The following is a 25,267-nucleotide window of genomic DNA, read 5'->3' as shown; positions in this document are numbered from 1 at the left end:
TAACTACCCTTTTACAGGATGGGGGCGGGGGGTGCTTCAAGAATCTCTTCCATGTCTGAGTGTCTTATCAGTGAACGAATGATTAAATAGGCCAGTGTATCCTCACAGCCCAGCCCACAGACAAACTAAAAAATTACATAAGAAGAAGGAAATAGGATCCTTAAAAATACCAATAGCTAATGTTTGGCTCTTTCCATTTTAAGACATTTTCATATTTCTTACTTAATCAAAGCTGACTCCCTACCTTTAAAATCCTGGCTTAAAGAGGAAAGCCTACAATTATCATGCTCTGGAAAACAAATCAGATGTGCTTGATGCATCTAAGCCTGATTGTTTTGCTTTTGGACAAAGTTTAATGGTGCAGAAACTAGAACAAAGGTCGGGACACAAGTAACCACATTGTGTTTGTCTTGTATTCTGTTGAAAATCCATCACACCAAGAATGCAACCTGGCATGCTGTGGAAATGCAAAAAAAAAAAATTGTTTTTGGAGTGGGAGGTATGCAGAAGTCAAGTACACTGAACTCCATTTCATCTCCAGTTTATACCCCAGGCCCTCTGAGATGGGGGGAGGGCATGTTCAGTACAGTCCTGACCCAACTTCCCAGGAGATACTTGAGCTCCAAGCTAAAACAACACAAGGGAACCAATTAAAGAAACTATACATGATGGAGATAACTGCAGATGGAGGGAGAGGTGAGTGAGAACTAGAGTTATCTCTAAGGGTGCACAGAGATGAGACTTCTGTGAGGGAGATAAGTAGGGTTTATGTAAGAGGAATGAGGAGCCATTATTAATGAAGAAAGCAGCCTTAGGAAAGGTTCAAAAGTGAATAGGACCATGGGCTTGGGGAGAATGAAGTCACCATTAGGAGTGAAGAAAAGGGAGTTTGGGTCATTGGGATTTTGCCATCCCAGCAAGCATTTCCATGCTTGACTTCCTTCCTGTAGGACACTCCTCACACCAGCAGCCTCTTTATGCTGCTCTGCCACCTGCCTTCCCTCCCTCCATTCAGGTCAAGGTCCTCTGGACACAGGGATGGCCCCAAGGAGGTTTCCAGAATGAAACATTCTGTCCATTTTCTGGAAGACTCTGTGGCTACCCCACATCCAGAGATTGGTCCATACTTTGTATTCACACAGGATCCAGAGGAAAATCTATAACATCTTTGCCGGAGATGAAATGACACAGAGACTAGACTCAGAAGGGAGTGTTGAGTTCCTCTTGCTCAGCCCCCTCACTTTATAGGTGAGGCCACCATCCAGAGAGAACACAGGGCTTGCGTAGGGTTGCACAGGACTGGAGCAGGGGCTGGAACCTGGGACTCTGAACTCACAGCCCACTGCTCCTTCCAACTCCCCACCTGCCTGCTGAGAGAGCACAGGGAGGAGGAGTTCTTCTTCTATTCTGGAATTCCTGCTCAATTAGGAAGGTGGGCTTTCTGGCAGAGGTACCAGTCCAGGGGTCCAGCACTAATAGAAGCGCCACAGGGGCATTGTTTTCAGGGCATGCTGCCTTTGTCAGATCCCAGCTCCACTTCTAACCTGTAGGGGCATGGGCATTAGTACAGGGTTTTTAATTTTTACTATTATTTTTTTAAGGTTTTATTAACTTACTTGACAGAGAGCACAAGCAGGGGGGACTGCAGGCAGAGAGAGAGGGAGAAGCAGGCTCCCCGCTGAGCAGGGAGTCCGATGCGGGGTTCCATCCCAGGACCCCGGGATCATGACCTGAGCTGAAGGCAGATGCCCAACTGACTGAGCCACCCATGTGCCCCAGTACAGGTTTAAAAAAAAAAAAAAAAAAGAAAGTTCTAAAGGCCACCTGTATAGGCTTGAGTCTCAGCTTCACTCCTTACTAGTCTGGTGATCTGCAGCAGACTCTAATGTCTTTGAGCCTCAGTTTCCCACTCTGTAACATGGCATTAATGAGAATACCTGCTCTGTAAGGCTGCTGTGACAATGAAACAAGATACTATGTGTGAAGCTTTTAGCACAGGGCCTGGCATATTGAGTGTTCCATAAATGTTCACTTTTATTATTTATATACTTACTGCCCTCATTCCTCAGTTGAGTGATCTTGATCACATTGCTTAAAGGCTGTAAATGTCAATGTCTGTAAAATGGGAGTGAAAGCCTCACCTCACAGTGATTGCAGTACTGATGTAGTGAGATCCTTCAGGCAGAGTCCATAACACTGGACATTTAGGAGGCCCTGAATCAGTGTCTTTCATGAGTTACCCTTTAGTGGTCACAGCCCCTCAGCCCCACCTACCATCCGTGCCCTGCCAAGAGGAAGGGGCTGAGTTGATATGGCTAAGTGAGTCATTCTAATAGGTTTAAATAACACCTAATACTATGAACAGATCCCGGTTCTCCAAGAACTTTTAAAAAAAATCAATAGTACCCAATAAATAATGAATGCCTTTCTGTATCAATAACAAATGCAATGTTCCAGTCACACAGAATAATCTTTCTGTGACCAAACATTCCAAACAAATAAATAAAGGCAACAAAAGAATCCATAAGCATAACCTCAAACCAGGAGATGCATACTTAAAGCAGCCTCTATCCACAAATTGATGAGCTCCAACAAAGCATCTCTAAGAGAGGTCACTAGAGGGAAGGGCACAAAGCATAGCACAATGAATAGTATCTCAGTGTCTCCTCTCAGTAGGAAAACTGAAATGCTTCAAAAAAAAACCTAAAAATATGGTACACCAAAAACTTTTTTGCATATGCTTGTCAATTCTCAGTATTCCAAAGAGGCACAAGGGGCAGATGCTGAGATCAAATATGAGCTACATGCCCTGCCTTTCCTGATTGCTGTCATTTTTGACTGGGGGAAAGGAGGACTGTCAGGCTAGAGAAAACCCGCTCTCCTCTAAACTATGACTTAAAAAGTCCCACATTAAAGATTTATTACTTTAAAGGCAGACCATGCTTTTCAACCTGGAACATTCATGGAATCCAAAGTCCCAGAGTTCAACATCTTCTTGTCCTATCAATGTATTGCTAAAATCTGAAACATCATTTTTATATGGAACAAACAACCATGTTATGGGGCAGAATGTAAAATGTGTAGGGTTTTTAATGTCAGAATGCTTTGGATAAATGTGAGGCTTACAGAGTAGCATTTCAGACAGTGCTACCAGGCCCTTGAGTGTTCAAGCGTACCCTTTGTGTGCATCCACCATTAAAAAGAACTGAATTGAAACACCAGATCCCTTGGGGTCCCATTTATGCTGCACATTCCTTTGTGAGGAAACATAGGTTAGACCATGGGTTGGCAAACTTTTTTGTAAAGGGCCATAGAGCAAATAATTTAGCTTTGCAAGCCATGCAGTCTTTGTCACAACTATTTAACTCCGCTATTCTGGTGTGAAGGCAGCCATCCGTGCTGCGTCAATGAATGAGCATGGATGTGCCCCAAAACAACTGTATTTACAAAACCTGGCAGCAGGCTAGCTTTGGTCAACAGGACATAGTTTGGCCATCTCTGGGTCGTCCATCCATAGTCAATACCTATGTAAACTTAGATTATTGTAACTAATCTAGAATGTTAGCTGTCTAAGAGCAGGGACATTTACTACCTAATACTCAAGGTATCTAGTACAGCACCTGAATACTAGGTGCCAGTAAGTGAGCTGAATGAATAGATAAAGGTTTTCAGACTAGTCAGTATTCTATTAAGAATCTGAAGGAATAGAAGTCAAGGCAAGTAAAATTTGATTAAGAAGAGTTTTCAAATGTCCAAATAATGGAGTAGTGCCAAGACAATTGGAAGAGTAATATGTCAGGCTCTGAGCGTGAGACAGCAGGCATTTGAGAGGAAGAGATACATAGAATAAAGGAAGAAGTAAAATGGGAAATGAGGAGGTGGGTGAAAAATACAGGTAGATGGGGCTTTGCTTTACTAAAGCTTTCTTATGTGGCAATTAACAGAACCCTAATTCTAACTAGCTTAGACTGAAAAGAGATTGCATTATTCCATATAACTGAAGAGTCTGGGGCTACAGGCATGGCTGGATCTAGATGCTCAAAAGATATCAACAAAAGTTTCTTCCTATTTCAGCTCTTTTTCTTTGGGTTGTCTTCATTATCAAGTAGCCTCTTTCCTTATGGGAGGGGGCTTCTAATATTTTATAGTGGCCTGTTGTTGCCAAGGGCTCATGGATTACATTCAGTGAGTATAGTAAATTCAGCAGAAAATGTTTCTCCTTCCCTGTGGTTTTAGCCAAAGTCTTATGGCTGACTCTTATTGAATCAACTGAGTCAGGTATGCACCCATGAACCAGTCATCATAGCCTAGGAAATACAGCACCAAGAATGACAACCTCTCAATTCAGGAGTGGGGTCAGCTTCACTCAAACCATATGAACAAGGTCCGGGAGAGATGGTGCCCATGGAAGGATGGGAATGTTATACCTACAAGCAGGGGCAAGAATGTTGAACAGGAAAAAATAACACATGCCTGTGAGCTGCACCAATTTTCCTGGGACCAACTCTCCCTGCCCTGTGATAGCTCATTTATCATACCAAATCTACAAGTTTCTACCCTTTATCCAGCAGCCTGAGTCAGCCATCCTCCATAACTCCCAACACTTCTCTGTGAAAGTGAAGAACTGACTCTATGTGTGTCAGATGCTATTATTAAGTTACTAAGCAGCCTTCCCCTCTCTAATCCCTATATTAAATACTCTTCCACATTACATGATCCTTCAGTCCCTCTGCCTTCCCCTTCATAAATATCATCACACATGTCCTCATTTCATTTTGGGCTTCTCCATTAGCCTAGGGCTCATAAAAGCAGGGATCATGTCTGCAATGATTCCAAGCACAGTAGGTGCTTGATAACTACTTATTAATTGAAGAAATGAACACAGAATTTGAAATTTATCCTGAGAGCAAAGGGCAGTACTGAAAGATTTTGAGCAACAATTGTTTTCAACTTCCCCTCCCCAATACACTCCCTCTGCCTGTCCAGATTTTATCCATTATTAAGATCTATTTTAGTTGCCCCCTCCACACACACACACACTGTGATGGTTTCCCAAATCCCTGCCACCACATCAGTTTCATTCTCTCCTGAACCACAGTCTTCATTACCTCTATTATTCATTTATTAGCTCACTGTATTCTGCCTTAGGACATTTCTTGAACTATATTAAACTATTTAGTTCCTCTTTGCAGTTCCTTAATTGTACAGGTAATTATTCAGTCCTTCAAATGAACTAGGGCAGAAAATGGGAGCTAGACATCTTCTTAGCACCTCAAAACTTAACATTGTAGTATACTGAGAGAAGATTATCAATTAATGTCTATTGAGAAATGGATCATACATCTTTTCTCAGGGTGCCGGAGTACCATAAAACCATAAAATTTAAGATGTTACCCTTTTCTGCATGATTTTTTTTACAGGGTTTAAGGGATATGTGCATAAAAATTTATCTGTAATTAAAACATGGCTAAGTTTGCTCAAACAATTTTTTAAAGATTTTGTTTATTTATTCATGAGATACAGAGAGAGAGAGAGAGAGAGAAAGCGAGAGAGAGAGAGGCAGAGACACAGGCAGAGGGAGAAGCAGGCTCCATGACTCCATGCAGGGAGCCTAATGTGGGACTCGATCCCGGGACTCCAGGATCACGCGACTCCAGGATCACGCCCCAGGCCAAAGGCAGGCGCTAAACCACTGAGCCACCCAGGGATCCCTTTGCTCAAACAATTTTAATAAAATTTGGACATAATACAATATATAGATAGACCATATCTATGATGAGTTGTCTTTGGTATTAAACATTCAAAAGCTGCCCTCAGCCTTGCTGAGTCTCTGGGACACTTTACTTGTAAAAAAAGAAGTAGGCGTACCTACGTCACTGGTTTGTTGCAAGGATGTACTTGCATCACTGGTTTGTTGCAAGCAGATGATGGCTGTACAGGGCTGAGCATCCTGTCCAGGATATAGTAAAATATAGTAAGCGTAAATGTTGTGGACAATATACAAAAAATTATAGGCAAGATGTGGAACTATAGACAAGATGTGCTGTAACACGATCCATTATTACAAATAAAGCATTGGCCAAGCCATTGTCCCTAGACATGACCATCAAGCATAATGTAACTCTTTATGGTAAGGTATGAATATATGCCAAACATTTAAATTGCCCTACAAATACCACCCCTGAAGAAAGGGCTAAACTATATATCAGTCACTCATTTGTATCATTTATCTAATTTTTTTGGCATTTTCTCTCACTCTGCCCCAGAACATAGCTTTGTTTTTGCCACCTTCTACGAAGAAGAAAAGTTTTAACACCCTAAACATCACCAATAATTGTGCTTGACATAAAACAGAAGGAGAAGAAAAACAAGAGTCTGTCTAATCCAAGCAGCTCTACATTTTCATGTTAGGCACATGTTGAATTTTTAATGATGCAAATAATTCATAAAAATTTACAAGCAATCATAATGGATAATGAAATTATCATTCCCCACTTAAAGCGATGAAATTAATGACCACAGTTCTATGAATTTTCTTGGATGATTGATGGAGGGAATAAACCTGATTTTATTGTGTTTATAATGAACTACCAGAGCCCAAGCTACTGGTAGTCTGGTTGGAGGGAGGGAAGGCATTTGTAGGCAGAGAAAAAAGACACATATACTTCCTAGGGGCAATGTAGACTAGAGCTTAATTGAAAAGCAGTGTAGTATTGATTCTGCTCTTCTCCATCATGGGAAAGGAGGTGAAACTATGTGGCAGTACTCAGAAGGTCGTGAAGTTATTTTATTTATGTAAATCTGAAAGCAATGGGAGGGGTGGTTAAAATGCTAATGGTTACTGAATTCTGATTCTCAACAAATTTACTTATCACAACATCTTCCTCAAAAACAAATGCTTTTCTCCTTCTCCTCCTCCTCCTCCTTCCCACTCCTCCTTTCTTCTCTTTTCTTTTTCTCCTTTCTTCTTCTTTTTCTTCTCCTTCTGCTTCTCTCCCTCACCTTCCCTCTGGGATTGACCTTATATCTGTTGGTTGCTTGATAGTCCCACAATATTGTGAGATAGTCACATTAAAGCAGACCATTCTTTCTTCATCTACATCTGCTTTCTAGGAATAGAGTGCAAATTGGTGTGTTAGTCTCCAGTGCTTTATCAAGTCTTCTTGAGTTTGGCTGACCTCGTCCAACTGAGACATGTAATAGTCAACATTCATTCAACTCAGATTCAATTCTTTTTTACTAAATGAGATAGCCCGTGTAAAAGCACCTAGAACAATGACTCATAGTAAGCACTCAGCCAGAGCTTTGTTATTATCATTATTTGCTAGAGAATGGGAGAATCATGCCATAACTTCCTATTACTAACAGTCACTATTACAGCTCTTACAGAGTCACCATTCCAAGAGCCACTGTTCCAACATGCCCATTAGCCACTGACAAACTAGAAAAGACAATTTACCTGTGGTCAGCATCTCAAGGAAACTGAGTAATTCACCCTTTCTTTCTTTAAAGGGCCACCCAATATTGAGGCAAAATCTATGACTGGGAGACCAAAGCCTGTCAGTTGTTCATATGCATGAAACCTGAAGCATTTTTGTAGGCCTGTTTGCTCTTTGCCCAGACTCTGTTGTAGACCACGTACAGTAATTCACAAACATAACCAAGCATCAAAATCACCAAGGAGAATAATGAAAAACAAACACTCTTGGACAGACTGTTCTCTATAAATTCTTATGTAGTATGTATGGAATAGAGCCTAGAAATCTCTGTTTCAGTACCTTATCCATCCTCCCTGCAACGTATGATTTTGACTCCCTTCTCTTGTCCCATCAAAACTCTTTTTTGCTCCCTGGCCTCTCCTTAGTCTGATATTTCTGTACATTCTTAACCAGTTATCATCCTCAGTTACAAGCCAACTAACATTTATTGAGGACTTTCATTGGTACCAGACACTGTGCTGAACCCTTAACATTTATTGTCTCATCTAATCTTTGCAACATCCAAAAGAGGTAGACGTTCTTATTTCCCATTTACAAATGAGAAATTTGGGGCTCAGAGAGGTTAGAAGACTTACTCAAGATCACATAGCTAGAAAGCAATCTGCCATATCTCTATCTGCACCAATATCTGATACACAGAACCCAGGTATGCCTGATTTCAGAGCTCCAGATCATAGATGCTACATAATAATAAATATTACATCATTATGTATAGATTTTGTACCTACATATACAATAATCATTGCATAACTGCCCTGCCAAAGACTCCCTATTCCTTGCAGCCGGGATCATAAATGGAAATGCTTACAAGGGTCAGGCAACAAATGCTGTTTCCAGAAGATGATAGGATAAGGGGTAGGAGCTAAGCTTCACGCCTATCCAGGTATAAAGCCTTTTCAAACAATTGCCAAATTTCTGGCTCTTTACCTTTGGGAAATCATCATCAACATGATCGAGGATCATTCATTAAAGTTCTCATCTTTACTGTTCTTTTTTAGATATTCACTTCTTAATTATTAGAATTTCTACATCATAACTCAGGCACTGACTTTGCAAACAGGAGTCAAAAGCTTACCTTTGGGGAAGGCTTACAAAACTCAGCTCAGCTTGGTTTTCTTACCACTGCCTGCATATTTACCCACATGTGTGGAGCCATTGAGGGTCTAATGACCCTACCTGAGATCCTGGATCAATTCATTAGAGTAAAATGACTGAGAGGACTCAAACATCAGGAAGGGAAAGTCACATTTACCACTTAGCAAACATGTGACCTTTCTTAAGTTACTTAATATTTCTAAATTTTAGTTTCCTCATCTGTGAAACAGGGCTAACAACTCTCACCACCCCACAGCTTCACTGTAAGGATTCAATGAGACGTTGTAGAGGCAAGCATGCAGAACAGTGCCCGACTCATAGTAAGTGCTCAGTAAGTGGTAGCTATTGGAATGAACTGATGACCATGGTGGTAATTAATAGTTAAAATGGTTGCATTACCAGACTAGAATGTAACAATTTAAGATTTTTCCCCAAGCCTTCTGTCTGCAGCAGATAGGGAGTTAGGGTGCAGGAAAGGGATATTCTTTCAAGGTCATGCTCAATGGTGGTAACTCAGGAAGGACAGAGAGGAGTAGGGAGGAAAAGATGTATATAAGGGTCCCTCCCTTTTTCCACGTCCCCCAGATCTTTTCCACCAACTGTGCCACCCACAGCAGATTGAACAGCCTTCCTTATATCCTTCTAGCCGAGCCTTTTAAGTGGTTTGATTATTTTCTTTTACACAGTGATAATTAATTTTACTGATTTTACCAGGATACTAGTAATGGGATAAGAGGAGGACGCCCTGGCCCCAACATTCTTTAGAGATGACTTTGGTTATCCAGAACCAAATTATTAGCTAACAAGAATTTCCTTGTTGCATTGGTCAGTTTCATTCAGAGTTTCTCAGAGTATGACCCACTATACCCTAGCCATTCATGAACCTCTTTGGGAAAAAGTTTCTATAGTTACGTAAGTTTGGGAAATGTATGCTATGGCCCCTCTTGAAGATTTCGAATGTATATTAGCATAATAAAAATTCTGAGAAATCCTACAGAAAGTCACCAGCTTTTGGTTAAGATAGTATTTCCTGAACAAATTTCATCATGAGACTCTTCTTTCTTATATCTGCTAATTAAACTCTTGCTTGGTTTATATTGGAGCTCTGAAAACTGAGAAAGAGCACTGGAGAGACAGGGAGACAGAGAAACAGAGACACAGGGAAAGAGGAAGGGAGAGAGGATAACAAACTAGACTCATTCATTTGCTCAGTGAGTATTTTCAGGATGCTGGGGTACCAGAGATAAAGTACAGACCAAGAATTTAGGTCCCCCCTTCTAGTGGGTTTGAAGCTGTGATTCCATCACTTCATTCTCCCTTTATTTCACTAACGGAGGGAATAGAGGAGGATGGAGACCCCTCTTTTCTGATATCAGCTCAAGCATCACATCCTGGGACAGGATATCCCCTGACCACCCACCTAATGTAGCTCTGCCCCAGCCACTCTCTGTTCCATGAAGCCCTTCTCCTATCTTCATAGGTCCTATTATTTTCAGAAATCACCAAGCTTATTTTATTTGGTTATCTTCATGAGTACAAGGAACCTCTTTGTCTTATTCATTCAGTCTTGCCCTGAACTTAGAACAGTGCCTGACACATATGGTGCTCAACATAGATTGGACAGGTGGGTGAATTTGTAACTGAACAAACAGATGAAAAACAACAACCAAAAGCAATGACAACAAATGAGCCCTTTTGCAACTAAATTGATAAACCTGCTCTCATTCACTGGGAAATGCAAAAAGATCAGTAAGGGAAGCTGTCCAATCAATTCTCTATTGTCCCTAATTCTATATTATTGCTCCTGCTTCTCTCATCTTGCAAGTACAGGACAAAAGTCGTTTGCCTGGCACCCAGTGACTCATCTCCATTATAAATATAATACTGCCCTTCAGTACTTAAGGCCGTTATCTACTGAACTGAATTGGATTAAAATAAGTGGAATCAGAGGGCTCAGAAGCCTGGGGGACCCCAGACCTGGCCTAGAATTCTAGCTGTGGATAGATAAGAAAGTGGCAGGTGGGGACACTCAGGGAGAGTCTTTGAATTTGGAGGTTAAAAAGTGAATTCTTGGTGGGTTCCTATACAGACTAGGAAAAAAAAATCCCCATGTACAGCCCCATTATTATCACTTCACCTGTTATTAGTTTCTCAGTGTTCTGTATGTCATAGGCATGATACCAAATACTTTATATGCTTTATTTCATTTAACCTCATAACAACTTAGAAATTGAAACTCTGATGAGTTTTCAGATGAGGCACCTGAGGCCCAAAGAATTTAAGTTGCTTCCTATGGCTATACAACATATAAGTCTAGTGCATTTGGAATAGCCTGTTTATAATGAATGAAAATTATTCTGACATTAAAATTCATAAATAACACTATTTCAAAATTGATTATTGGTTAAACAAGTATTTATGAAATCCCTGCAGTGTGTCAGGCATTAGTCTAGATCTAGATATGCAGGGAACAAAGCAGACGAAAGCCTCTGCCCTTCACAGAGCTTGGCTTCTAGTGGGAAGAGACAGGCAATAAAGACAAGAACAAGAGAAAATAAAATATATGTTGAATGGCAGCAAGTGCTCAGGGGAAAAATAGAGAATGAGGAGTGCTAGGGGTACTGTTTTTTTTTTTTTAAAGATATTTTTTTTTAATTTTTATTTATTTATGATAGTCACAGAGAGAGAGAGAGAGAGAGAGAGAGAGAGAGGCAGAGACAGAAGCAGGCAGAGGGAGAAGCAGGCTCCATGCACCGGGAGCCTGACGTGGGATTCAATCCCGGGTCTCCAGGATCGCGCCCTGGGCCAAAGGCAGGCGCCAAACCGCTGCGCCACCCAGGGATCCCCTAGGGGTACTGTTTTATTCAGGACAACCAGGCAAGAGTTCACTGATAGAGTGACTGGGCAGAGCCTGGAGGAAGCTGGAGACTGACTCATGCAGAATACTGGGGCAGGAGGATTTCAAAAGATAGGAAACCTCAGCTCCAAAGGCCCTGAGGTGGAAGTGTGTTAAGAATTTTTAAAGAACAACAAAGAGCTGTGGCTGGAGCTGAGTAAAGAACAGTGAAAGTGACAAGGTCAGAGGCAGTGAAGGTCCAACTTACGTAGGGCCTTTGAGGCAATAGTGAAGATTTTGTCATTTATTTTAACTGAGATGGGCAAACACTGGGAGGATTTTGAGCAGAGGAGTGAGCATAACTGATTTCCATTTAAAAGGATTATTCTGGCTTCTGAGGGTTTGCAGGACACAAGGAAAATGCAGAAAAACACATTAGAAGGCTATAGTAATAAGTCAAGGGAGAGAGACAATGGTGACTTGGACCAGAGTGGGGTCGGTGGAGCAGTCAGAAGTGACCATGCCTGTACTTTGAAGATATAACCAACAGATTTGCTGGAGCTACAGATTTTTCTAGAATAATTGGAAGGATGGAGTTGCAAATTGCTGACCTGAGGAAGACTTTAGGAGCAACCAGTTTGGATTTGGGGTAGAAAAGATTAAAGGTTGAGGGTTAAACATATTAAGTTGGAGTGCCTATTAAACATCACTGGTGTGATCAATGTAGACCAGGATTTCTCAACCTCAGCATTACTGACATTTTGACCTGGATCATTCTTCATTGCCGAAGATTGTCCTGTTGATTGTAGGAAGTTTAGCAGCATCCATGGCCTTTATTCAAAGATGTCAGTCATGACCCCCAACCACAGTCATGACTACCAAAAGTGTCTCTAGGCATTGCCAAATGTATCCAGGGGATGAGAGAGGAAGCAAGATAGCCCCCATTGAGAACCACTGCTGTAGATAGAGAAAAGAATAGGTTTGCAGACTGAGTCCTGGGTGTGCTAAAATTTAGAGACAAGAGGAAGAAAAGCAGCAAAGGGGACTAAGGAGGCATGGCCAGTGAGGTAGGAGGAGGACTGGAAGAAGGAATCTGCACTTCACTTGCTGTTTGAATAATTCTAAGTAGATATCTTGATCATAAACCTCTGGAAACAAGTCTATCAAAATACATAGAATTTAATGGTAAATAGATTATGGTTGGTCCTAACCACCCAGCTCTGAAAAAAAAAAAAAAGTGTTGTTGTTGTTGTTTATAAGATTAGTTATGACTAAATTTGTGCTAGCCTACAAATTCAACCGCTTGGCTTCCTAAAATTCCTTTTAAGTGACTGTTACCTCCAGGAGCTTATTCATAACAGCAGCTCACATGTATTTGGCCAAGCCCTATCATGTGTTTGCTGTTCCAGTGCTTTACCTGAATTATATAATTTATTTTTTGTAATAAGCCCATGTGGCAGGTGTTTTGCTTCTCTCCAAACTACAGATGAGGAGACTAAGGCTCAGAGAGGTTATGTCTCTTGCTCACAATCACACAGCCCCTCAGACAAAGAGCCAAGATTCACACCAGTCCATATGACTGTAAAGCCCATATTTCTAACCACAGCATCTTCAGATTTTCTCAGAAGCTGCACCTGGCTTTGTTTTTGCCGCTTGACTTTCCAAGCACTAGGCCTAAATGAGGTGGAAACCATTAAAAGCAAAGCTGAGAGGCACTCTGAATCTGAGGAGTTCCACATGGATTTCATTGCATGCCTTGCACAACATCTCTAAACAAGGAAGGGAAGATGCAGGAAGGAAGGAATCAGGCATCCTTACGGAACCATAAAAACAAAAAAAAGTCTCCACTGTGAAAAGATAACTAACACTTGTAAGAGCTTTAGAAGCACTAAAAGGTTTTTACAACGATTACCCACCCAGGGAGTTAAAGAAGGCAAGTTTAATACTGTCCAATCCATAGCAAACGAGAAAATTTAGTCTCGAACTGAATGAATGATGGGCCCTCACATTGGGCATTGCAGGTACGCTTGGTTGAGCACTCTCCTGTAAGTTTATGTCTCCCTAGTACTGAGACAAGGTGAGTACACAGACCTTCCAGGTAGAAGTGTGTGATAGGAATGTCTGTCCGCTTACTTTACCTGGGCAAAGGACATAAAACTGATTTTTATTAGGAATGTGTACAGGTTGAATTGAAGGAAATTATAGTTAATTCTGGCTCTTATCAATTGCTGAGCCCTCAAATTTATTATTTCAGAGTGAAACCAGAGCCAGTCATGACATTTTAGTTACATCTGGGGGCAAGACACCTGGCCTTGCAGTTATCTTATTCACTAGACTTTATTTTTTAAGATTTTATTTATTTATTCGTGAGAGACACACAGAGAGAGGCAGAGACACAGGCAGAAGGATAAGCAGGCTCCCCATGGGGACCCCAATCAGGGAATTGATCCTGAGCCAAAGGCAGTTGCTCAACCACTGAGCCACCCAGGCATCCCTTATTCTCTAGACTTAAGTAGGTACAGTGCCTTGGCCCATATCGTGTTCAAGAGCCTAGGAAACTATCAAAATCTCAAAAGGAAATGGAGTAACTCTTAAATAAAGATAACAGCAAAATCAAAAATAATATCAAATTAAATGTCTTTTAAATTTAACCTATATCCACTACTCGAATGCAATTCAACTTTTATCTAGTTTTTATACATTTTTTTTTACAAGATGATTTGGAGTACCTTTAGCATGTTTAACGTTGTGTGGTTGGGAATCTCAAAGTAAAAGTAGCTAGGCCCTGTGGAGGACTGTGGTGGCCAGTGCAAGGGGAGCCAGATTTGGCTAGGAATATAGGTGGTGTTTTCACTCTACTGAGATGGTGTCAGTATACTGTGATCTGCTTGAGCAGTGGTGATAGTTCTCTACAACTCAGATGTGTTATTTTTGAAGGACAGTTCTCTGGCTCTACATTGGGCCAATGCCATACCTGTGGCTTCAGGAGCAATTGCCCCAGTGCTTACAGACTCAGTTCAGAATGGACGTTTGGCCAGCTGGCCCATTCACCATTTCCTTTTGAGACTCCTGGCATTCATGACCACTCCCAGTAGTTTCTCATAAATGTTAAACAGAGGGGGAAAAAAAAGAACAAATCTACAAGCCAGTCTCAGGGGAAGAGACAAGCATGGCTCACAACAGTGTCCTCAGGGATCCTTCTCTGTGGGAGGATGGGAACTTAGCCCATGAAAGCAAAACCAACAACAATTCCCATAATCCCCTCTGTCAAAGGCAACTGGGAGGTCTCACAGGATGGGGCTGGCTGCATGGAGGGCAGCCAAACCTCTGAATGGCTGTGCCTGAACCCTTCAAGTGCTGCCTCTGAGTGCCCAGCGCAGCTTGGGTGCCTACTCAGTCAGAGCCACAAATGCTAGGATCACTCGAATGCTGCTGAGGTTGGCTTCATGGTCATTGCTTTCCATGTGGGAGGCTTGATCGGGGCACCTTTGATGTGGTAAGGGCTTCCCCTGGGAGCACTTGACCGCAAGTGGGTTGAGAGACCTTGGCTGCCTGCCTTGGTCTTGGGAGGTGTTGACACTCTTGCTCATTAGGGGACCCAGACCGTGCTTTTGGCAGCCTTAGCTGGCACAATCAGGCCGCAATCCAGTTCTCATACTGTGGAGAGACTGGCAAACAGGGAGGCTGTTTTCTGAGGACATATGAGCTGGAAACTATTTTTCTAAGGCAGCAAGGTCAATAGGCAGGTGTTTATTGAGTGATTGCAATAGACTTTTTATTTATTTATTTATTAAAGATTTTATTTATTTATTCATGAGACACACACATACACACAGAGAGAGGCAGAGACACAGGCAGAGGGAGAAGCAGGCTCCATGCAGGGAGCCTGATGTGGGATTCGATCCTGGGACTCCAGGATCATGCCCTGGGCTGAAGTCAGGTGCTAAACCGCTGAGCTACTCAGGGATCCCCCTGCAATAGACTTTTTTAAGAGTATGAAGGGACTATAACATATGTCTGGGGTCTCCAGGATGTACCATTCTACCTGACGACTCCAGACCAAACTATTGAACATTCAGTAGAACCACAATGACGAGTGCCAAACAAAGGCACTATATCAGTTGGCTATTGCTATGTAACAAACCGTCTAAAACTCAATGGTTTAAAACTATAGTCATTTATTTCCTTCACTCATCTGCAAATTGGTGGGGGTTGGCTGATTCATGCCAGGCTCATCTGGGTGGCTCTGCTTCAATATGTGGGTCTGGTTGGTCTTGGCTCCTCACTGTGGGTTGGCCTCAGGCCTGTTCCTGCATCTTGGATGCAGGTTGGAGCGATAACAGCTACCTGAAAGAAGCTCTGCTTCTGAGGATGACAGAGGCACCAGAGGGTAAGCCCAGCCACACAAGCACATTCTAAGCCTCTGTTTCCATCACATCTGCTAATACCCCATTGGCCCACCCTCTTCCTGGTACTTTCAACCTCCCATTTCTGATTTATTTTCCTCTATAGCAATGTGTGATAAATGTAGGAGGTATGAAAGACCTGATGATGAAGTGGATGAGGGAGGAAGAGGAGAAAACAAGAGTGAAGTCTGGGTGGCTGGCAGTTCCTGTGGCAAAGCTGGGGAAAGCCTTAGAGGAACAGATGTGAGGGGAGAAAGCTAAAGCTGAGGTTTGGATACATTTGATTTCAGATTCCTGGAGAGGAGACATTCCAGTGGAAATGTCAAGTAGGCGAACCAGAGCCTTCATCTCTCTGCCTCACAGACAACCCAATTTCTACAAAGCAAATGCCTCATTTATGTAGATAAGAGGTAGTTTAGCTTTTCTGGTACATTAAAGGCCCCGAATCACATCCTATCAATTAGTTTGCATGAGACACACTGCGATGGCACAATTGATTCACTTGGCATAGAATATCATGCAGTCTGCCTGAAAGGCAGGCCAGAAGATTTTAATGCAGTTGTCTCCAGGCAATTATTAACTTTCCCTCTTAGCAACGGGACCAAGGCACTTTCATTCCCTGAAATGACAATTCTCCCTTGTTAAAGCTCACAGTTAATTTTAAGAACCACACCAATTTAACACCCAGCTCACACGAGCCATATACCTTGAATAAATGCAAATCCTGTCTCTGTGGCATGAATTATGGCCTTATGCTGAGCATTGCCATGGCAACTAATGACATCATCCCCCAAGACCAACCTGCACAAAATCCAATTCTCCAAGGGTCCTTATTTGCCTAAAGTGTATGTGTTGTCTTGGCTTATTCACATATGCATTTGTAAATATCACTCTGTTGTCAAAGGTTTGCAGTGGATGTTTACTGTCATTTTGGGAGGTATATTCCCTTTGTGGCAAATGTTTTTTTGTTCATGGGGGGTGGGGGTGGGTGGAGGAAATTCTAATGAAAATTACTGTGTGTATTTGATTAGCAACATTTGTTGATAACATATGGTCTGAGGAGGCTTCCGCAAATAAGAAGCTTTAAATAGTAAACAGAGATGTGACTGCGATGAAGCAGATGCTCTCCAAACACACAGTAGAAGGTTGCTTTGCGGTGGATTTCTCCTTCCCTCCACCCAAGCATATTCCTCTCCCTTATTTTTTCCCCCGATCAAAGTGCTCACTTTCAAAGCAGTGGCACTATAGAATAGGTTTGGAGAAATAATGTGCTGTGACTTTAAAAATCATCTCAACCCCCAAAAATATGAATTATCTGCTACTCATGTTTATTATTTGATATTAATAATGATGTAGTGTGACTAAGTGAGTCAGCCAGCTCAAGTGGATATGGAAGCAGCATTTGGGCACCACGTGTCTAAAATGCTATGATACACAATCCCCAATTTTCCAACACACCGAGAGTGCTGCAGAGAGCTCCATGAAGAATTTAGAGCAGCAAATCAAATCACCATGGGCTGAGCTGTCCTTGTAAGTGCATGTTTACAGTTTATCTTCGTGGATATGCTCCAGTGAGCATACTTCCTTCTGATCTGCTAATGAAAATAAAAGTATTCCCATTAGATTGAACCAGCAGTTCCACTGTGTCTATCAGGGGTCAGCATGCTTTCTCTATAACGGACCAGAAAGTAAATAATTTAGGCTTGTTGGCCAGATGGTCTCTTGTCATAACTACTCAACTCTGCCTTTGAAGTGCAAGAGCAGCATAGTCAGTATGCAAAGGGGTGAACATTAGCTGTGTCCTAATAAAACTTTATTGATGGGCATTAAAATTTGAATTGTATGTAATTTTCATCTGTCACAAAATATCCTTTTGATTGTTTTCAGTCATTTAAAAAAGTAAAAGCCATTCTTCGCTCATCAGCTGTACGTAAGCACAATATTTGGCCAGACTTGGCCCATGGGACATAGTTTACCAACCCCTGGTCTATAATCCTAAAATGAAAGGCATATTTTGTTGGTGTTTTCCATGTACTGAGTATAGAGTTGAACAGTGTGTATACAATAACATATCTCCTACTTATTCTTCCATTAATCCTCTAGGGTCAGTATTATTCTTATCCTCAATTAAAGATGTGAAAATCAAGGCTCAAACTCACTCTAATAAGTGTTATCATTTCTGCATATGATATCTCTGCTGGTAAAATATTCCTAAGTACTGTTATCTCAGTCACCTTTGGATCTTCGGCAGCTCCTAACACAAATGACTTGCACATGGTAGACATTCAGGAAGTACTTTCTAATGAAGAAAGAAATGAAGGGCTGATTAGAGCTATGATCCCTAAGGCAGTAGAAGGCTGATCTTCACCCAGTGCCACCTAGGGCATTGTAGGTTGGCCAGCAGGACTGTTCCTATATTCATTTCCCACCCTCTAGTAAACATATTTGGTTTGGAATGGACTCTCGTTTCTCAGTATATGTTCCTTTATATTTGGAGGTGCCACTCTGAGTGATTGCATGTTTGTCTGTTGTCTATGTTTGTATCCTGATGGCTGAAAAGACCAGAAGTGATAATAGTAATTCATTTTATAACTTGGCAGCACTTTCCAGCATTATACCATTGGCATTCACATTGCTTTCAGACCTTGGCCTCATAAGTTAACCATCCATGACCTTAAAGGACCTATGCATTGCTCCTCGGGGTGCTGTCCTACCTACTACGTATGCTGGGTCTCCACTGCATGCTGCCAGCCTCATAGTGCACTGCAGAGAATTGATGTGCTCCTAAAAATCACCCCATGTCCAAGGAGCTAAAGGTCTCAGTTTTGCTTAAAGGAGGTGATCATACACTTGGTGGTCTCAAATGTCACATCTCTCCATAATCCCCTGAATTTAGTGACATGATTATTCTGAATTTGCCACTTATTCCTAGTCATTAAATAACTATTTGTTGTGTGCCAGGCCCCGTGTTTGGTGCAGGAGATTAAAAAAAGAAGTTATGCTGTGTTCCCTGCCCTCAAGGTGTTCATCATCTAGAGAAAGAGCCAGATACACACACAGATAATTTTTGGGCTACGCTATGATACTGTGTTAAGAGTTATTGAGAGGCAGTGAAGCTCCATGATTTCATGCATAGGTTCTGGGGTCAGAATTTCTGAGTTTAAAGTATGGCTCTGTGGTAGCCTAAAGCCTTGGTCCAGCTACTTAACCTCCCAAGTCCTAGTTTTTCCACTTATAAAGTGGGGATAGTAAAAGAATATACTTCATAGAGCAGTCAGAAGGATTAAGTGAGATAATCCATGAAAAGCACTCAGCCTGAGTCCTGGCAAACTTTAAGCACTTGCTAATTGGTGGCTATTTTTAGCTTTCCTGAGAGCTAGCTATACAGTGTGCTTATAGTGACAGATAGGATGGGGTCACCAAAGAGGGACTATTTTACCTATGTTCAGAGAAAAGTTAGGTAACCTCAACTGCTGCTTGTGATAAGTATCAACCTCTGGTCTTTTCAAACCAAACTGCGGTTGTATTTCAGTTCTGGAAAACTTTTAAGAAGAGGTATTCATCTTAATAACCATAGTCAATGCACAGCAAAGCAAAAGAAATGAGCAGAGAAGAATGCAACATTGAGAAATAGATTCATATAATGATGTGTGGCCCCACCAAAAGACCAAGGCTTTTGATGGTTCCACCACTGGCTAATTTGTCTAGAGGGTAGGTAGCCCTCTGTGAAGTATATTGAACATGTGAAATAAATCTAAACTGAGAAGCTCTAGTGGCCCAGGGTCCCATCAATCCTGAGACAGAAATCTCCCTTTGAGTTTACAAGGGTAACGGATTTAACTGGATCAAGACACAGAGCAGTGAGTTGGTGGAACGTGAAAGGGAGGCAATATGGTGCCATGGTTGAGTTTAGGTTGTGGAGTCAGACAGCCATTTGCTTCCTGTGTGTGATCCTGGACACGTTATAGCCTGTGTGAATCTGAGTTTCCTGTTTGTAACTGTGAGAGTAATCATTATAAGCATTTCACATGATGGCCAAGAAGACTTAAAAAAATAGAATGCATGTATGTCTGAGTAACACATTTAAGAGAGGAATTTGTGCCTAGCACATAGTAATCTGAATAAATATTAGCTATTTGTTGTAAAGATAGCCAGGTCTCTCTGTGGCTGGAAAAAGACGAAGAGTGAACGTTTCTATGAGAAAGTTTTCAAAGGGGAAAAGGACAAGAAATGGTGCTTATAATTAAATCTCCCTAGGTCTTCTACTAATAGGAAGCATCTACAAAAAGAAGTTGGAAGCGGTTTTTCACAAAGTTCAAGGACTAGGGCACCCTGGGTGGCTTATCAGTTTAGCGCCCCCTTCAGCCCAGGGCATGATCCTGGAGAGCCGGGATCGAGTCCCATTTCGGGCTCCCTGCATGGAGCCTGCTTCTCCCTCTGCCTGTGTGTTTGCCTCTCTCTCTCTGTGTGTCTCTCATGAATAAATAAATAAAATCTTAAAAAAAAAAAAAGTCCAAGGACTATAGTGAAGGGTGAGGGTTCATATCAACACCAGTGACAGCCAATTTCTACTGCGTGGCCTATCTTCAGTCCCAGCTAAACAGACTGGGTGTCATTGAACTCAGAACCTTATTCATGGCCTTACTCATGCAACCACACAGGCGCACACTCAGACCTATGTTTGGTTTAATGCTCTGCATTGCCATGTTGGAATTCTTAATTATTTTAACTTCAAAACTGTTAGTTAAGTAAAGTTCGATAGAACAATGAAGCATGCATTTGAACAGAAGAACCACTCTGAGAAAGGGAAAGACTTTACATGTTAGTACTTTTAGTGACACTTTCTCCTGCTTTTTGAAGAAGGAGCCCCACATTTTCATTTTGCACAATCCTTTAAAATGACATAGCCCATCCTGATTAGACTGGAGCCTTTTTTCTTTTTGCCTGCTTCACCGGGCCAGGCTGCCATTTTGGAATCTGATGGATAAATTGGGATTCAGCAGTGACCTAAAACTTGAGGTGAGCCAAGGGTCATGGTGGGAAGCCAAAAGCACAGCTGCAGGTCTGGGGGAAAGGAAAAACCATTGAGTGTCCAAATAAACTGGGTTGTCAGGACAGCCTCCAGCAGCTTGAATTCCATCCAGCTGACAGGGTAGAGGCCTCACTCTGCTCCACAGTCTGAGTCATGTTTAATGCGATAAGCTGAGCATCCTTGGTAGCAGCAGGGGTCCAAGCAGACTGTACTAGTTCCTGGTGAGCAGGCCAGAAAAACCCTACAAACCAGTCCCAACAACAGTATCTATAGGGATACAGTGTGGGCGACCCCTTGGGCACTGAGAACAAGGCTTTTTTGTGGCTTGGTGTTAATGAATCTCATTCCAGAGCTCTTCTGATTTCCAGAAGGAATCTTCCTCATCTCCATGACTAATCATGATGAATGCCCAAAGAGATTATTAGGACAATTAATCACAAAGAATCAACCGATGATCTTTATTTTTTTGCTAGTATTGCTAATTATTAGTAATGCTTGTTATCGACAATCATGACAATATTAGCAGGGAGAACCGTAATGTGGGGGATTAAAGGATTTAGGTTCTAGTCAGTTTGGTCAAAATTTACTGGAATAAAATGGGCAAGATCTTGAGTTTCTTCTCAGTTTTCTCATCTGTGAGATGGGAATGATAAGAACTATTTTACTACTTATATTGTATAGTTGAAGAGACAATGTAGTAGATTCCTAATATGTGTTGAATGGAACGCAAAACAGAAGTGACCATCACTATTACGAGAATATATCTTACATGTCTTGGACAGCCCTGGTGGCTCAGCGGTTTAGCACCGCCTACAGCCGGGGAACATGATCCTGGAGGCCCAGGATTGAGTCCCATATCGGGCTCCCTGCATGGAGCCTGCTTCTCCCTCTGCCTCTCTCTCTCTCTCTCCTCTCTCTATGTATTCTCATGAATAAATAAATAAAATCTAAAAAAAAAAAAAAAACAAACCAAAAAAACAAAAATATATATATCTTACATATCTTTATTTTGGGGAGGGAAGGTAGCCAAAATTCGTTGGGTTCTCATGATCTTTCAATGCTGCTGCTATTTACTTTTTATGTTTTTATCCTTACTTTTATTTAACTTATTTTTATTTATTTTATTATTTAACTACTCTAAAACAAGGCCATTTTATAGTTGAGTACACAGAGGTACAGGGACATTAATTACTTGCCCCAAATCCTACACTTCATAGTGAATTTGAACTAATTTGAATTAGAATTTGAATCAGTGTCTGATTCAAAACCCTATATCTTGTCATATTGCCTTTTTTAAAAATATTCTGTTTATTCATGAGAGAGAAAGAGAGAAAGAGAGAGAGAGAGGCAGAGACACAGGTAGAGGGAGAAGCAGGCTCCATGCAGGTAGCCTGACATGGGACTCGATCCCAGGTCTCCAGGATCATGCCCTGGGCTGAAGGCAGCGCTAAACTGCTGAGCCACCCAGGCTGCCCCGTCATGTTGCCTTTGCTAGTAAACTGATTCCCTGTCTTAGGAACTTTCTGCAGGAGCTGATGACCAAAATGAGGAACTTCTATTTGTACGTCTGTACCATCTGTACATCGAACATTGTGCTGTTGTGTTTGGAACCTGTTGCTTCTTGTTCTGTGTCCTGTCCTCTTGCAAGTCTTCTCCCTTTCTTGGCCATGACTATTGTGTTTCCTCAACGACTTTTATCCCTTGGCTCCCAATCCAGGCTCCTCCTTTCCTCCATCTTTCTGGTGCCATCTTGTCAACTTTCTCTAGATACTCCATGTCTTCGAGTTTAGTCAATAGGATTTATTTGAGTGCAACATGGAGATGAGAAGTCATTTCTATCATTCACAAAAGAAGAAATACAACCAATAAACACAGAGTGATATATCCAAGCATGCTATTAGGCAAAGAAATGCCCACAAAAACACCAAAGACAAAGTAAGCCAGAAGAAAAAATGAATAGTGACACCCATGGAGGCAAGAAACACTGGGGTTTGCAGTCATTCCCAAATGATGGAGAATGGTTGCCCCCTTTGGGGAAAGCATTTTTGGGAATCGGTATCTCAGAACTTGAAAGTGTTCATTGATAAGCACAATTCCTACAGCATTGTAAGAGCAGCATGATGTTTATTGATGTTTTCCAAGGAAATGATCAAAAATGAAATTTAAAAAGTCATGTCCAGCCCAATCTCAAGAGTATAACAATGGTGAAAGAAATTATGATGTACCTATCAGGTATTATTATATTACAGAGTCATTGAAAATAATACTTTAAACAAATATTTTACAGTATGGACACTGGCCATCATATAAGGCAAAATGAAAAAAATAACCTCTATACAAAATTATGTCTATTCCTGTTTCCTAGTTCTCTAAAAGTATGTATATTTAACATCACTCATTTATTCACCAAATATTTCTTAAGTGTCTTCTGTGTGCTAAGCACTATGCTAAGTATGCAACATAAGCAAAAAACACCCAGTTCAGTGGATTCAGCTATTGAACAATCACACAGAAATAAATAATAACAAATCCAGTGATTGCTAGGGCAGAAAATTAAAATATATGTTCCAGAGGGTTTAACACTGGACCACATTTGGACAGGGAGACCGAAGGATGGGAACGTGTTATTGAAGCTGAGTTCTGAAGAGGTAGCCAGGTGGGGTGAGGCATTGCCAACAGAGGAAAGTATACACGCAAAGGCCATGAGGTGGAACAGTCAGGAGGCCCCTGACACTGGAGCAAGCAAGTGGGAGACTACACCCAGGGGGTCTGGATTGCACCCTGAGTGCAATGGAATGGGTGCCAGGAAGGGTTTAGGGCAAGGGCTCAGTGCAATCCAGTGGACACTTTTGGAAGATCGCACTGATTGCAGGTATGAAACAGATGGTAGGGCTCTGTGATAACACATCTGAGGGACACATCAGCAGCTCATGTCAGCCCCAACCTGGCACCCCACCCAGATGCTAGATAAGCCAGGATCTGCTCTGAGGAGATCTAAGGCTCAGATTCCCACAGACCAGCGAGGAAGGGCATTTCCCACTTCTCCACCTTCTACCTTCCACTCCTTTTTGCGCTCCATCCATTCCTCTGTTCAACTCCTCTTTGAATGCTGAAGGAAATGGGGCCACTCACCTCCCCACTACTACTGACATCGCATTTTAAAGTCAGGTATTGGCTCTGACCAAATGAAGCCCTGTCTCAAAATCTAGATTGCAGTTTCCAAGAACTGGGGATTCAAAGGAGATCAGGAAACATTAGTGGTGACCCTGAAATAGTTTATAAGTATAACAAACGCAGGGGGAAAAGTTCTCGCCAACTCGATTTCATGCTAATTCTGAGTGATTCCTTGTAGTGCTCTGTGAAGACCCGTGGCAACTTTCTGAGCATCTGTCTTGCATTTGCCTAACAAGTTAATTAACACTTTTTGTCACTCTGGCAGCTTTGGAGGGGAGGCGACGGGAGGGGGATGTGACAGCCAGTGCCGCCTCGGGTTAACCCTGCATTCCCCCTGCTTGGGAAGAAGGCAGTTGAGTTAGGCGTTGGCAAGACAGAGGGCTCCACGCTGACCTTTCTGGTTCTGTCCACAGCTGGGGCACCCAGGGTGACTTCTCGACCACCCACGCACTGCCTGCTGTGAAGGTGAAGCTGTTCACAGAGAGCACAGGAGTCCTGGCCTTGGAAGACAAGGAGCTCGGTCGGGTAAGCGCTCCCGGGCACAGGGATCTCCAGAGAGCCGAGTCCCCGGGTCCCCAGGGGCAGCACGGCCCAGTCCTGAAAGGTCCAGTCCTGAAAAGTCCGCTTCAGGTTTGAGTCCCGGGCTCCACTCCCGCATTGACTGTGTGACCTTGGGCAAGTCCCTCAACCTCTCCAAGCCTCAGTTTCTCCTCTTTAAATGCGGGCTACTGATAGCACATGCTGCAGAAAATAGAGCAGGAAAAAAAAAAAAAAGAAAGAAAAGAAAATAGAGCAGGGATTCTCCACGGCTCAGACCCAGACACACTTTGGAGCAAAGACTGGCAATGCCCCCTCCTATCCTGAAATGAAATTCTTGTATAATTAACACACTGATCCACCTACAATTTAAAAATCAATGCAATGATATAGTGTGAAGGAGAAATAAAAGGGAATTGATTAATAACAAAATAATTTCAAAGGGGCAGCCTTGGGTGGCTCAACGGTTTAGCGCCTGCCTTCCACCCAGGATGTGATCCTGGAGACCCGGCATCGAGTCCTACGTTGGGCTCCCTGCTTGGAGCCTGCTTCTCTCTCAGCCTGTGCCTCTGCCTTTCTCTCTGTGTCTCTCATGAATAAATAAAATCTGTAAAAAAAAAATAATAATAATTTCAGAGTATAAAGATGCAGGCACAACCACTCTAGAAGACCTACAGAAGGAATGCTT

At 42.0% G+C, this 25,267-nt stretch overlaps 1 protein-coding gene across 14 annotated transcripts in view; it reads left to right on the top strand.

The window, feature by feature from the left end:
- CADPS (calcium dependent secretion activator) overlaps window positions 1-25,267 on the top strand; it is a 459,187-nt gene that overhangs the window by 249,127 nt on the left and 184,793 nt on the right. For all 14 annotated transcript variants that reach the window (XM_041764526.1, XM_041764525.1, XM_041764524.1 and 11 more), the window contains exon 7: window positions 24,456-24,567. In XM_041764526.1, coding sequence (XP_041620460.1) covers window positions 24,456-24,567 — 112 coding nt within the window. The remainder of the gene's footprint in view (window positions 1-24,455; window positions 24,568-25,267) is intronic.

This window comes from Vulpes lagopus, chromosome 7, assembly GCF_018345385.1.
Source record: "Vulpes lagopus strain Blue_001 chromosome 7, ASM1834538v1, whole genome shotgun sequence".
Lineage (NCBI taxonomy): Eukaryota > Metazoa > Chordata > Mammalia > Carnivora > Canidae > Vulpes > Vulpes lagopus.
The sequence above is the reverse complement of the archived record's forward strand: the minus strand, read 5'-3'. Positions and strand labels throughout refer to the sequence as shown.